The sequence below is a fragment of the Sceloporus occidentalis genome, unplaced genomic scaffold, assembly GCF_023333645.1.
Source record: "Sceloporus occidentalis isolate IW3139 unplaced genomic scaffold, rSceOcc1.0.p SCAF_2, whole genome shotgun sequence".
NCBI lineage: Eukaryota > Metazoa > Chordata > Lepidosauria > Squamata > Phrynosomatidae > Sceloporus > Sceloporus occidentalis.
Window position 1 is genome coordinate 225651995 of NW_028316982.1, and position 14928 is coordinate 225666922.

Consider the following 14928-nt stretch of genomic DNA (forward strand, 5'->3'; position numbering starts at 1 on the left):
GAGTTGCCTTCACCTGACACCAGAAAACATACATTAAAGGTGAAAACGTCCAAAGGTTGATGAACTACTATTTCTGCTATTCTTCACAGACTAGTCTGAAATGGATTTCTAGGAATCAGTGTCCAGGAACATCTGGAAGGTCACAGATTCACCAGATTTGGATTAAAGTTTTATGAAACTTTTGAATGATACAGATACATGGCTATAATAAATTATTCAAATGTCCCACTTCATGTTAGCTTTTGTAGTCTATATTATTTCATATACTAAAGTGCAGGCAAATTCATTCTAGAGTACTCCTTTCACCTTATGTTTTTAAATGATTTCAGGTTAAAGGTTTTCCCCAGCATGGTAGTTTTGCATAATGTATGCAGTAATTTTTGTGATGGAGCACTCAAAACATTCTGAAAACACAATTTTGAATGCAACTGTACACTCTAGTAACAGAAATGCCATAAAGAGTTTGTGTTCCTCTCTCACTGGAAATTCACAGCATATGTCAGTGGCCAAACTACGGATCAGGCCTTATAAAAGAAATACATTCAAGTCTTAGCAAAAGTCTGCCAACAAATATGGGAAACAAAACAACAGCCTACAGACTGGAAATATTCACTATCCCTCAAAAAGGGGGACATCAGGGATTTCAGTAATCATTGCAACATTGATTTCCCATGCAAGCAAAGTCACCCTCAGGAATTTACAACAGACTTTTACTATATATACAGGGAGAAATGCCAGATGTTGAAGTTGGTTCAGAAAAAGAAGAAGCATTAGTAATCATAATGCAAACCTATGATGGCTAATGAAACATACCAATGAAATTCAGAAAATCAAAGTGCGCTTTAAAAATTACAGCAAAGCCTTTCACTGTGTAAGTAATAATAAAAAGACCATCCCTGTTTTTTTTTTTTTTAAAAAAAAAGGAATGGGTGTTCCTCAATATTTTATTGTCCTGCTGCTCTTGTCCTATTCTCTGGAAAAGAGGCCAGGCCACTGTCAGGAAACAATATAGAGAAACAGAATGGTTTCCTATTACCAAGGGAACTGCATTTTATCACCCTATCTGTTTAATTTATACTCATAATAAATCACACATGTGGGATGAGACTGAGGATGGAAGTATGAAAATTGTGAGAAGGAACATCACCTATTGAAGAAAGGCAAAAACTCTAATGAAGACTTAGAACAACTATTGAAGAAAATTAAGGGAGAAAATGCAAAAGCAGGACTGCAGCTGAATATTAAGAAAACAAAAATCATGAGACTAGAATTAGTTAAAAGTGGACATTGAAATTGTTAAATATTTTCCATATATTGGTTCATTCATCAATCAAAATGGAAATTTTTATAGTCAAGAAGTCAGAATAATGCTGAGACTTAGAAAAGCAGGACTAAGATATTCATAAATATAGCAATGAATACAAAAGGAAAATTCATTTATGTTATATTATTTCCATTTCAATTTATGGTTTTGAAAGCTGGACAGTGAAGAAACTGAACAGAAAAAAGCGCTTCATTGGAAATGTGCTCTATGGATACCATGGACTGACAAAATATAAATGAATCAGTTGATCTGAAAGCCTCTGCCAGGCAAGTTGTACATATCTAAAAGTGGATCCATCTTTTTCTGTTTGATGCAACAAATATGGCTTGCCTTCTGGAAATTATTACAATGATATCAGCTTAAGTACATATTTTTGTTGTTTTTTAAAGGAATCATACTTTAATCACTCCCTATGGTTTAACAATCAAATGGCATTGCACTGAGTCATAGTATACAGTAACAATGCATGGCACATTTCAGGAGATGGAAAGATTTTTAATGCAGCTTTAGCTTTTTGAACAAGCTAAAGTAGCATAAATAAATCTTTTTTGTCTCCTGAAAATGTGTTGTGTGAAAAATTGTACAACCTCTTGAACCACACTTTACAAACAAGTTATTTGGGAGGAGAACAGGAAACTGGCAAACATTTAATGCAACATTATGCCAGTCAGATGTAATTCTTAAATACTGTCCTAATTCAATTCAAAGAACTATCTAATTCAAGGCCAGGTCCAGCATTTCATTCATAAACAGACTAAAGATTACTTCGCTTTGCACCCCTGGCTTATTCAATTGTACACAAGAAATCATAGAGGCAAGCAGCTAAGCACTTCAAAATGAACACACGAAATGGAGACTACATGCTGATACAATCAGAAATCTCCATTGAGTGTCATGTTGAGGAAAGCAGGATGCTAACGCTGAATCCGGTTTTATTTTCCAACATGCTGATGTCACCAAGAAGCTATTTTTATTGTTTAACAGAATTTATGGAGGTAATTAATTCAGAACATGTGTGCTTTGCTAGTCACATATTTAAAAAACCAAATTTCCCAAGCTTAATTTTCTGTGCTTCCAAGCAAAATTTTACCCACATTCTCTCCCACTTCCCTCATGTGAAAGAATATCATTAAGACAAGATAAGGCAAAAACCATGAAAACTGTATACTGCATTCTTTCCTATCCAATCCATCACAATTTTGTAAGTCATCCATTTCCTATTCCAGCACCTTGTTGTCCCAGTACAGCCACATCATATTTCATAATGTCTTCCCACCCTGAGAATCCAAAAACAGTATGCACACATAGATCCTGCTGTGCTTTCTCTATGGTTTCCCTTCACCAGTGAGCAGGTGTTTTCTGCCCTATTTCATTTCCTCCATAACTCAACAATACTGTAAAGACAACTTCTGGGTCCCAAAGTGGTTGTTTCAAATCTGAGTCCTCACCCATACACTTCATGAAGCTCTCACAGGTGGTTCTAACTGGACATAACATTCAGCATATCTTACCTATCACCTGTGACGGATTTTAGCCATGGGCACATAACTGACAATCTTGGCATGGGCCCAATGAGAACTGCAGTACTGGCTTTCAGCAGTGAAGACGGGGACCATTCTGGGGCTACCACATTCAAATAAAAGCATGAAAACATACTACATAAACAGTAAAGATTTGATAACATCTTAAAGCGAGCCGCTATGAAGCTAAATTGTTGTGTGCCTTCACATCATTTCCAACTTATGGTGACCCTAAGGTGAACCTATTATGGGTTGGGGTTTTTTTGGCAAGTTTCTTCAGAAGACTTTTGCCATTGCCACCCTCTGAGGCTGAGAGAATGTGACTTGCCAAGGTTATCCAGTGGGTTGACAGAGCCAGAGTTCAAGTCCAGCATTCAACCCACTATATCACAGTGGCTAAAGGATAATACTTGAGCGTATGTAAATATATATAGTTATCTGTTCTGTATTGGATCCAGACAGACTGCTGCCGCACTGCAGAATTAAAGCAGTTTGAGACTGCTTTAACTATCATGGCTCCATCCTATGGAATCCTGGGATTTTTAGTTTGTTAAGGCACCAGGAACAGAGAAGCTTAAATATCTCACAAAACTACAAATCCAGAATTCCATAGCATTGAGTCATGGCAGTAAAAAGTTGTGTCAAACTACATTCATTCTGCTGTATAGATACATCCTAAGGCTTAAATTGCAACCACTGAAATCATACCTAACTTAAGTTCCAATGATTTTAGTGGTTCTACAAGCATGACTGAAAGCCAGAGACATGTAACAATTTATGTCAAATCCCTGCTTGGCCATGGAAAGTAAGTAAATGTAACCTTGGGCAACTCACACTGTCTCAGACTAAGGGGAAGAAAATGCCAAAACTCCTCTGAAGAAATGTTCCCAAGAAAACCCTAAAACAGAGTCACCATAAATCAGAGTCAACCTGAAGGTCTAACAATAAGAACAAAAATGAAAAATATAAATAATTATGCTTAAATCTAGCCCACTGGATTACTTCTTGAAATAATTTTCAACATGCTTTTGTTCACTCATATGTGGATGGCTGGATTTTCTTGCCAAATTAATCAATGTTAGCTAAATCCTAAAGTTGTCAAAAAGCTAAAGGTGTTAACATTACAAAAAATAGCTATAAAATTGTTACAAGTAGGTTAACTTTTGAATGCTCACAAAGAACCAAGACTACAAAGATTATATATGCAGAAAACAGGGTACAATATGAACTATACGAAGGAGGCAATGCAACCTTAAATGCAGAGAACTGCTGAAGAAATCAAATACAAAACAGGAAAAATAATTTGTTCTTAATAATTGGAGGAATAGACGAAACCTTCTCTGAAAAACATTTTCCATTTTGACAAAAATCCTCTTTTCTCTCTCTGTCACTCTCTCTTTCTAGATTGTTCACTGTCATAAAACTTGTGAAGTAATTTGCAAGTATAAAGTTATTCACAGACTCAAGAAATAAATATATGTATATTCATGTGTGTGTATGTATCTACACACACATGCCCATGTGCACACACACACACACACTCATCTTGGTTTTGACACTGAAATCTACAGGAAGAGTGTTTTAGGGAGTGCACCGCTGGTAAAAAGTGGACCTAAACCACCTTCAGAAAGAAGGTTCTCAGTTTTATTAAAACAAATTAAATATAATTATAAAATATATCAGTTTAAATCTTCCAGGAGAATGTTTATTTTTTTAAAAAAAATTGATTCCTCTACTTTTGTACAATTACAAATGTGAAATTTGGTTTCTAAAAGTGAAAGATCAGAATTAATCATAATATTAAATCTGCTTTCTTAACAGAACTTTACTCTGTAGACCCCCTTTATTTTACTGTTGAACTGCTTTTACATTTCCACTGCTGTTTGTCTGATGTGCTTTTATTCTCTTCCCACTTTTTCCCCTCCAGATTAATGGGATTTTCTTCCCCCCTCTGCCCCGTAACAGCAGGATATACAGTACTTTACAAAAAAGAGAGAAAAGTTGCCTAAAAGTTTTCACTTACAGTGGTTCAGCTTGAATAATGTCTCCCCACGTTAAAGAATTAATTTGGTGTGGTTTCATTAATCCTAAACAAGGTTTGGCAGGCAAGGCCTTTTATTCTTTTGTCTCTCTCCCAACAATTCCCTTCAAACACAACAATCTGTATTTCTATATCTTCATTTCTTTTAACTACTTTATCCTCCTCTGGTGACTTTCCAAGCAAGCTGAAATTTAAAAATCCATAAATATGTGTTCCAAATTTCAATCAGTAAGGGCCATCAAACATTAACTGCACTAAAGCCAAATTAAAATATACACATGAATTCATATTCTATCATTTCAGTCCACTTTCAATTTAATATTTGAATGATTTCTTGGGCATCGCTTATCCAAAGTAAGGAATTTTTAAGTACCTCTGTTTTCAGTGAAACAGTTAAACACACATTCAAAATATCTCTGATAACCTCTGATTGGACTGTTTCCAAAACTGCTTTTTTAAAAAGACCTGTTAATTATTCTTTAAAACCCTGCAGCAAATATGATATTGTAAAAAAATAAAATGAGAAACACATTTTTTCCCTGCCATGTTACTACTCCAGCCCTATTTTTCTACTGTGGCCATGACTCTTACAAAGTTATAACTATGATACAGCAGTAAGAACAGCTACTGCCTCCTTTCTAGTAGAGAATCCTCTGCACTGCTGACATCAAATATCCTACGTACACTGGCATCATAAAACTTTTCCAGTATTCAGACTTCTAAATTTTAGTATATTGGTTGATGGTTTTGTCCCTCATTTTCCCAGTTAGGGACTCAAGGTGGCTTAGAACAGTTAAAACAAAGATAGCTAAAACATCACCGCATATAAAAATTAATATTCAGCTCTTAAAAACTATAAACATACTTCATGAAAATCAATCTTCATTACAACCATATTATTTGGAATTCAACATCCCTCAAATCAACCCTATATCTCAAAGGATATCTTTAGGATTAAAGCACACATCTCAGAAATTTTAATGGTAGTGGTAGATATGGATTCCCATGAAACGCATGGCCATAGGCTTTCATGCAAAAATACTGTCACCCTCTTAAAAAACCTCCTCTTGGTAAAAAATTCTAATGAGCAACAGAATACATTTCTAAATAAATATGAAGAAAATATGAGTTTGTCTTCAGTTTACTTACTGGAATGAAACTGCAATATGCACTGGACTGGACTCTGCTATGAAAATAACTTTAATATAAAGTATCAAATACTGTGAAACTTAATAATTTCAAATTGTTTTCCCCTTACCTCTAATAAGATTTACCCGGGGGGGTGGGGGTGTCAGCCCTAAATAATTACTATAAAAAGGAAAGTAAAAGGAAATCAGAGGACAGGTTGTTATGTAAATATGCCTTCAGGCTCTATAATCTAACGGGTGCCCAACAGGAGCCTTAACTTTTCAAAACTCTGTCTACCTCCCATTTTTTGGAAACTGCTCTGTAGTGACCCTCACTGGTGACAAAATCCAGACTGCTGACAGGAAAAAAGAAAGAGAAACACCTGCATCAGTATTATGGTTCATTCAGTGATAATTCTTTCAGCAAGAGTTTTATCTTCTGGTTCTGGAAGTTTCCTTGAAGGAAAGATGTACATTTTTGACCAACATCGGCAGCATGCACACTAGACAGAAATAACATCTCCCCCACCAGTCAGTATTATCCTGGGAGGTAATGTTTTAATCCCAGCATTTCTGTCAAAATAAGGGCATTCAGTCATGCAGACATCATGTGGGCAGCCTTTTTTTAAAAAAAGTGTTTTGATTGCCTTACACTTTAATAACACAGCTAGTGGAGAGAAACAACTTTTTTAAAGGTGATCCTTCTTTTTTAAAAAATGTATATATCTAAATATTTTAGCCATGCCTCTTAACTTCGTTCATTGCTATTTGCATAATTCCTCCAAGAGTAAAAGAGCACCTAAGTGATGGCAAGAAACTTCCATACTGGTGTGTTTAATATTTAATATGTGTTCCATTTTTTTAACGTGACATACTTGGGGACTGTTAGATTGAAGCAATGAATTGATCTCATGGTAGGAATATTAAAGCAAACAAGGAGGTATTCAGATTATTGAAGTGTACAAGTCTTGTAATAAGAACAAGCAAACACTCTTACTTTTTAGTTCCAAATTATGGAATATTGTAAATGTTATAGAATGAAACCAAATAGCTATGAATAAGAGGCAGAAGTGTGAACAGTAATGTTTTAGAGCTTATTTTTTTTATTACTCTCTAAATTCTATTTAAATGAACTGACAAATAATTGTTGTTTTAAAGTAACCACTCCTCTACAAGCATATTTTGAGTTTTATTATTTAATGTGACAGTTGCTAAACTTTATGCCCCTCGGGGATTTCATCATTGCGAGTCAAGATTTATCAGGTCACCACACCCGACATTTTCTTGAAGCATTGTGAAACTATTTTATTCAAGCTAAGTTAATGGCTGGGGTTAAACTGTGAGGTTGGGTGTATATGTGGGTGGATGGAGCCAGAGTTGGAATTTTAATCATGTCAAGTTCTCATAGATGCTTCCCTTGTCATTTATGTGGTACTTTTAGAGGTTTGTTTTCTGTTTTTAAAAGCTCTTCCAGCCTCCATCCCCTCTCTCAACCTTTGAGGATATCAGAGTATAAAACTCTATGGTCACAATCCACTGGCAAATTCTCCTGAAATGAATCCACAACGTGAACATTAATAAGAACATGGAAACATTAATGCACTCCTAAGTTTCTCCCATTCACTCCAGTGGGATTGTTTAGAACTTTTCAGAAGATGGTTTCCTAAATAAAGAAATATGTAACCTACAACATTTATTGGACTGATTAGTTTTGTTTGAAAATACACCAAAAATCATGTGTCTATTAAAAATCATTTGCCATAAAAATCCACTTCTAAGACTCCCTTTAAACCAAGGAATGAAACGTTATGACTGAATAAGGGAAAGTTATGCGAAAGGGCCACAATGCCCATCGCACAGCCACTTCAAAGTGCCACAGCTCATGACATCACTGAGATGTACATTAATATTTTTTGAACTGCTAAATTATGTTTACCAGGGGAAAGATGTAAGTTAACCACTGAACAAATGTTCTGGTATGGGTAAGCACAAACGGCGAAGTCGTTTAAGGAAAAACTTGCACACTGTAAACAGAGTCTGAAATACTTCTTGCTGTTTACTGAAATGGAGCCTGTAGGTAACCATGAACAGATGTACAGTCCTGGTGTCTTTTGGGGTAGTTGTGTTCATAAGAAATTCTTTATGTGCGATTGGAGAGGTTAAAAGAAGTTTCCTGTCTGCACAGTCAAAATATTATTGAAGCAATTCAAGTTGTCAGTAAAAGCTTAAACAAATTTGCTGATAATCCTGTTAATGACCTAGGTCAAGTGTTAACTGTTGCAGGTTATAAAACAGTTAAATTAAGGTTGCTGGTACCCTTGGGCAAATCGTATCATTACAGAAATGGATTAGGAAAAAAACTATTAAATTGTAGAGTGATATCGCTCATTTTGGTTTATGAATTGACAAGAATGGTTCCTGAAATCATCACAACACATTTTGGTGTGTGTGTGTGTGTAGAATCCTCCTTTTTAAAAAGTCTAATTTGAAGATATAAAATAGTGAATTATGAATTCTAAGAGCATACTTCCAGCCTGGAATTTCTGTACATATCAAAAAATCTATTTAAACCTGAGCATGGTGCAAAATCCATTCATTATTCAGATGTTAATTCCTCCTGACATTTTCCTGTGGTTGAATAGATGGCTCACACTTCTCAGCTCTGCTGGGGTTGTTTTATTTTATTTTATTTTATTTTATTTTATTTTATTTTAAAAAAAGAGATTGCTTAAAGAGCTTTGGTTCTACACATGTGCACAAATGAAGTGAGAGAGAGAGAAAAATAGGTTTGAAAAAATTACCTATTTCATCACCTCTCTGCTTAATTGGAGCTTCCATTTATAACCAACACAGCACAAAACCAAAGCAGATGCAAAGTAATAACTAAAACCTAAACTTTAAACTAGATCTAAAAATTGTGTAATATCAAAAATGGTATAGTGTCAAAACATGAAAATGGTATCAAAGAAAAAAACGATTATCTTTCAAAGAACAAATACAAATTAAAACATACCCCAAAGCAATGCTGCTATAGAATGAGCTTTATCCCTTCCTATAAGTCTTCATGAAATGAAATAAACTCATAAGATTTGTTTAGGATTTATAAAAAGTTTGTTGTTGTCATATAAACATAGATGAAGAGATATTCAAGCTCCAAAATTTAATCAACCTCAGTTATTATTTTTCCCCCAAAGATTCTGTGATGGAGTTGTAGAGGGTGGCAAGAAAAAGATGGCTTAATTACTTCTTTAACACTTAAAGTCTATATGTGTCTAGAAGTAAGTCCCACTGAGTTAAATGAGGTTTAATTTCACATAGGTGGATATACAGAATTACAGTCACAGTATAAGTTTTAACCCTCACACACATACACACATAACACAAGCATATACTTTCAAATTAACATGTTTGGAAATATTATAGTTGACCTCTGCGCTATCCACATTCACAGATATTATTTTAAAGGGAAAAATAATTCAAATGCATGGAAACAACTTCAAAAAGTACACTTTCAAAAGACATGTTTGTCTGGAAAGCTCTGAAGCACTGTTTATTTAAACACAGACACATGTAATTCTTTTCCGTTTCTACGTTCCTTTATAATTACATAATTATAATGACATAATTATAATTGACTGTCATTGTCAACACTTCCTTCAAAACTGGAAATTTGAAGCTGATCTATGGTCTACAGTAAAAGATTAAATATAGGGACAAAACAATTTCCAACCTATCACTACACAACCCAGAATTTGTGATATCGCACAAAATGTGTGGAATTTTAAAAAATTACACACAGGGGGAAAAGCGTGATCCCAACTGTGAACCACTATGTTCTTTACAATCTTCTGAACACAGTAAGCTTTCAGAAAGGATCACAACAGATACAGAAATTAACAGATCACATAGCAAAGTGTGAGTGTCTAGATATCTTATGTTGCCTCAGTTGCTATTTGCTGTCTACTATACTTTGCCAGCCAGAGAGCGAGCTGCTCTACTGCTCTTTTGTGCTCATTAGACTTGAGTTTAGCTGCTAAGAGCTGCAGCCTTTTCCAAACTGGCCTCTCTGGCTACTCAGGCTTTATGAACCAAAAGAGGGAGAATGCAATAAGAAGACTGATACCACTGCTTTCCTACCAGCAATACAAGTTCTGTTAATGCCACCATCCTATCTTCTATCCATTTCTTTTAAAAGAATGCGCCTCCATGAAGGCTATATTTTTAAAAGCAAATCATTTCCCCAGTATATAAAAAAATGTTCAACCTGCATCGTCTCCCTCTCAAGATATATATTCTTGAGACTTAAAAAAACATCAATATGAGTACCATCTCCTCTCCAGAAGAAAGTGGTAGTATTATTTGTTTTGTTCATTGAAGACCCTAGGAAAATAACCATCGAAACCATTTGCCTAATAAGCAAGACTGATCAGGCAGGTGGACGGTTTTGCACCATTATTTCAAACTACAAGTCCCTCCTACCCTTTCGGCTTTTGAATTGTAGGTGTAAGTCGGTGTGCTTGAACACTCTCGTGTCAAAGGTTGCATGTTCGGTGCTCTGGCTTCACCCATAGAATTACTGGGTGTGTCTTTTAAAGGAACATGTTTTAGGAAAAAAATTCAAAAGGCATTTATTTCTGCCCCCCCCCCACTCCCCACCTTCAACAAGCTTGACACCTTCAACAATCGTTTCTGATTCAATAAATGTTTTCTGATTAAATAGATTGAAAAGGGTACATGCAGACAGGGAGACAGGCAGACACAGTGAAATGTGCCACACCAAACACAGGTGACTTTGATAAGAAATTGCTGTATTTTATTACTCCCAAAGTTTGCGATGCAAATAAAATTAATTAACCCAGGACATAATTTCAGTACGACTTCAAGTACTTGTATTAATCCCAGAAACAAACTAATTTTTAAGGGATATGGGCCCTTAGGGAGGGGGGTATATTTGTTGATGTTTTTCCCCTCTGTCGAATTATAGGTCAGAGTAACACACGCCTGCCATTGCTCCAATCGACTATCAAAGCAAATAAAAACAAGCAATATGGCCATAATGTAAGAAGCCAACACAAGCTCTTTCTCTCCGTGTGTCTGTCTTTCTGTCTCAGAGAAAGAATGAAGGAGATTGGACATTGTTCTGCTTCTTGAGAATTCACTCATGTCTTATTCAGCTAGAGCTTCCCTTGCCGCCAAATAGTTAAAATAATACAGAACGCATCCCATGTGTCTCTTCAGCCATAACACAAGAAGCCAACACAAGTTTTCTCTCTCTGTGTGTGTGTGTGTGTGTTAGTGAGAGAAAGAGAGATTGGACATTGTTCTGTTTTTTGAGACTTCACTAATTTTCCATATTCAGATAGATCTTCTCTTGCCACCAAATAGTAAAATAACACAGATGCATCCCTTCCTTCCTTTGTCCCAATTTTTTTATATTTATATATATCTTTCACTCTGTGTGTGTGTGTGTACATTGCACACACACACACACACACACACATAAAAATTTTGGGAGTAGGGAGGGTAGAGACATATTGGATGCGTTCTGTATTATTTTATTGTGTTTGTGTATGTATACACATACATACATACATGGGAGTAGGAAGGAAAGAGACATATACGATGCATTCTCTCTCTCTCTGTGTGTATATATATATATATATACACACACACACACGCAGACACACATATATGTCTATATATATGTATATGTCATTTTATACACACACAGACATGTGTGTGTATGTGTGTGTATATATAAATACATACACATATACATACACACACACACGTGTGTGTGTGTGTGTGTGTGTCATTTTATACACGCAGAGAGACATAATCAGAGAGATAAAGAGTGAATGAGTGTGCTTCCACACTCCATGACCCCAAAGCATCCCTCCAACAGCATCTCTTCTTCGCAATGAAGCGGAATCCTCCCTAAAGCCAGGGAAAGAAGGGGCTTCCCTGAGCGAGCCTCTCTTGGCACCAACCTGGGCTCAGACTCAGCCCTGCCAGACCCGGCACCCTTTGCCCCAAAGCCATCCAGCAGCCAAGGCTTGGCAGAGGCGCCAGAAGCCCCCGGGAGGGTGCCCTCCTCTCCCTGCCTCCTTCCTGCCTCCTGGCTCCAGAGATGTCCCAGCCAGTCCCTCTCGCTCCAAAGAAAAATCCCGCCGCCACTTTCTCTTTTTCTCTCTCTCTCTCACACACACAGCCATCAACTTTGCCAAGAAGTGCCCATCATGTGCCACCCCCTTCAGGGCAGCCCGAGGGCACTTCCAAATTCCCAGGCGCCTGGGGGACTTAATCCAGGTTTAATCCCAGCAGGGCCCAGACTGTCACATTTCCCAGCGCCCAGGTTGCCCAATGCCTGGACTTTCCGATCCCCCAATGCCCAGGATTCCCAGTTGCCACATGCACAGCTTTCCCAGTGCCCAGGTCTTCTAAAGTCTCAATGCCCAGATTGCCCAGGGTCCAGACTTCCAAATTCCCCGATCCCCAGATTCCTCAATGCCCAGATGTCCCAGTTGCCCAAATGCCCAGATTCGCCAGGATCCAGACTTTCAAAAACCATGATGCCCAGATCTCCCAATGCTCCAACGCCTAGAGTTTCCAGTGTCCAGACTTCCAAATACCAGAATGCCCAGCTTTCCCCATCCTAAGGCCCCCAGAAGGGGGAAGAGGGCAGAAGCTGCTTTCCAGCCCAAGAAGGAGGAGAGGGACCTGGCAGGTGGGATGCTCTGGAGGGCAAAAACAAGAATACTCATAACGGGGATTACATGCCACCAAGGGACCCTGGGGGCAGGTGGGCAGGTGCCTGGGTCCGGGGCTGCTCTCCTTCCTCCTCCTCCTCCTCCAGGCTTACCTTCGTTGGTGGGATGCAGGTTCAGATCCGCCAGGCAGCATCCGCGGGCGGTGGAGGCGAGGCAGAGGAGGCAGGAGAGGAGGCAGAGGCAGAGGCAGAGGCGGAGGCTGGGCTGAGGCGAGTCCATGGTGCTCCAGCAGCATCGCTCCCTCGAGCCGGCCAGGGCTGGGCAGCCGGAGCCAAGTTACCATGCTCCGCTCCGGAGGCTCAAGGCATGAAGTTGGAGGCTCCGCAGATGGAGAGCCAAGAGCAGCAGCAGCAGCAGCAGCAGCAGCAGCAAGAGGAGGAGGAGGAGGAGGAGCTGGACCACAGACAGACTCACAGAGAGAGAGGGGGGGGGCTCCTCCCGCGCGGTCCTAGCGCCTCCTCTTCTCCCCCTCTGGCAACAAGGTGCCACAGCTGTGTCTCTCTCTACACTGCAGGAGTAGCCAGTGGCATCCCTAGGGTTGGTGCCACACACCCCTCCACTGACCTCCTCCCATTTCACACCTGTCAGAATTCATACTCATGCTTTTCTTTTCTTTTCTTTGTACTAATGTTACTCCTCCATCAGAATGAGTCCCTTTACTGGGAGGAAGGCGGGGTATAAATCATCATCATCATCATCATCATCATCATCATCATCATTCCCCAGTACAGTGGGGCCTTGTTATCCTCCAGAGTTTGGTTCCAGGATATCCCTCATGGATAACAAAATCCATGGATGCTCAAGTCCCGTTAAATATAATGGCAGAGCAAAATGCTATATAAAATGGCAAAATCAAGGTTTGCTTTTTTGGAATTTATACTTTTTGGGAATGTTTTCAAGCCATGGATGCTTGAATCCATGGCTTTAAAAAAATCCATGGATAAGGAGGGCTGACTCTACCACTGAATGTAACACTAACAGTTCTGACAGAAACAGGTGGGCAAATTACAAGATCACACGCGCAAGCTAAATGTGTTTAAACATGCATGGTGAAGGTTGGGTTAAAATGTGATGTTGTTAAAGAACATTTAAAAAGAAGGAAAAAATTCAATTTTTTAAAAAAATGAAAATTTTGAAATTTGAAATTTTGATTTTAAAAAAATTCTGGGCTCACTCCTTTCTCCTCCCACTGAGTTCCCCCCCCCACTCCCACCCTCTCTTAAAGCATTTTAAGGGGAAGCAGATGAAATGCCACATCCTGTTTCTGCCAAAATGTAGGAGTTTGGAGAGCAGTAGTGCCACCCCCCCCCTTTAGGGCGTCCCCTGGTGCCGTCTGCCACATACACAACCCAGTGGCGCCACTGAGGATAACCTGGGTAGAGCCCACCTGAACCTCCAGGGCTCTGTTGCTGCTGAGTACCTTCCAGTGTCAAAGAATCATAGACTCGGAAGAGAGCACAAGGGCCATCCAGTCCAACCCCCCTCCTTTGCCATGCAGGAACTCACAAGTCTATCCTAAGTCCTTTCCAAAGATAGCAGTGTTAGGACCAAAAGCACAGAAATTATCCAGTTTGAGACTACTTGGACCACCTTGGCTCAATGCCAGGGAATCCTGGGAATTTTGGTTGGTGTGAGCTCTCTGACAGGGAAGGCTCAATCTCTCAGAAAACGACACTTCCCAGACTTCCCTAGCATTCTGAGCCAGGCAGTTCAAGCAGTCTCAAACTGGATCATTTTTTCCCAGCAGACAATAGATCACTGATTAAACAGACATGGATCCTCCTTGCATACCCTCCCACCCCGAGGCCTTATCATTCAACAACAGAACAATATACAGATTAACATGGAAATCACTCTTTCCAACATAGAGTCACACTGTGTGTGTGTGTGTGTGTGTGTGTGTGTGTGTGTGTGTGTGTATCCCTCACTTCCATGCCAGCATTCTCTGAAAATGCCAGCCACAGATGCCAGTGAAACATCAGAAATAAACTCTTCTACAACACAGCCACATAGCCCAAAAAGCCACAAAAACAAAACAAAACAAAACAAAAAAAAACCCTATGGATAATTTCTGCAGTGTGTTTTGTCCCTTAGTCTATAGAATCAGTACTGAGAGAGAGGGAGAGAGAGAGAGAGATCATTTGGC

General features: G+C 38.7%; 1 protein-coding gene across 2 annotated transcripts in view; it reads right to left on the reverse strand.

Moving 5' to 3' along the window:
• LOC149319743 (ephrin type-A receptor 3) overlaps positions 1 to 13067 on the reverse strand; it is a 279988-nt gene extending 266921 nt beyond the window's left edge. For both annotated transcript variants that reach the window (XM_089512286.1, XM_089512287.1), the window contains exon 1: positions 12875 to 13067. In XM_089512286.1, the coding sequence (XP_089368412.1) occupies positions 12875 to 13001 (127 nt within the window). In that variant the 5' untranslated portion in view covers positions 13002 to 13067. The remainder of the gene's footprint in view (positions 1 to 12874) is intronic.
• Between the last annotated feature and the right edge of the window lie 1861 nt (positions 13068 to 14928).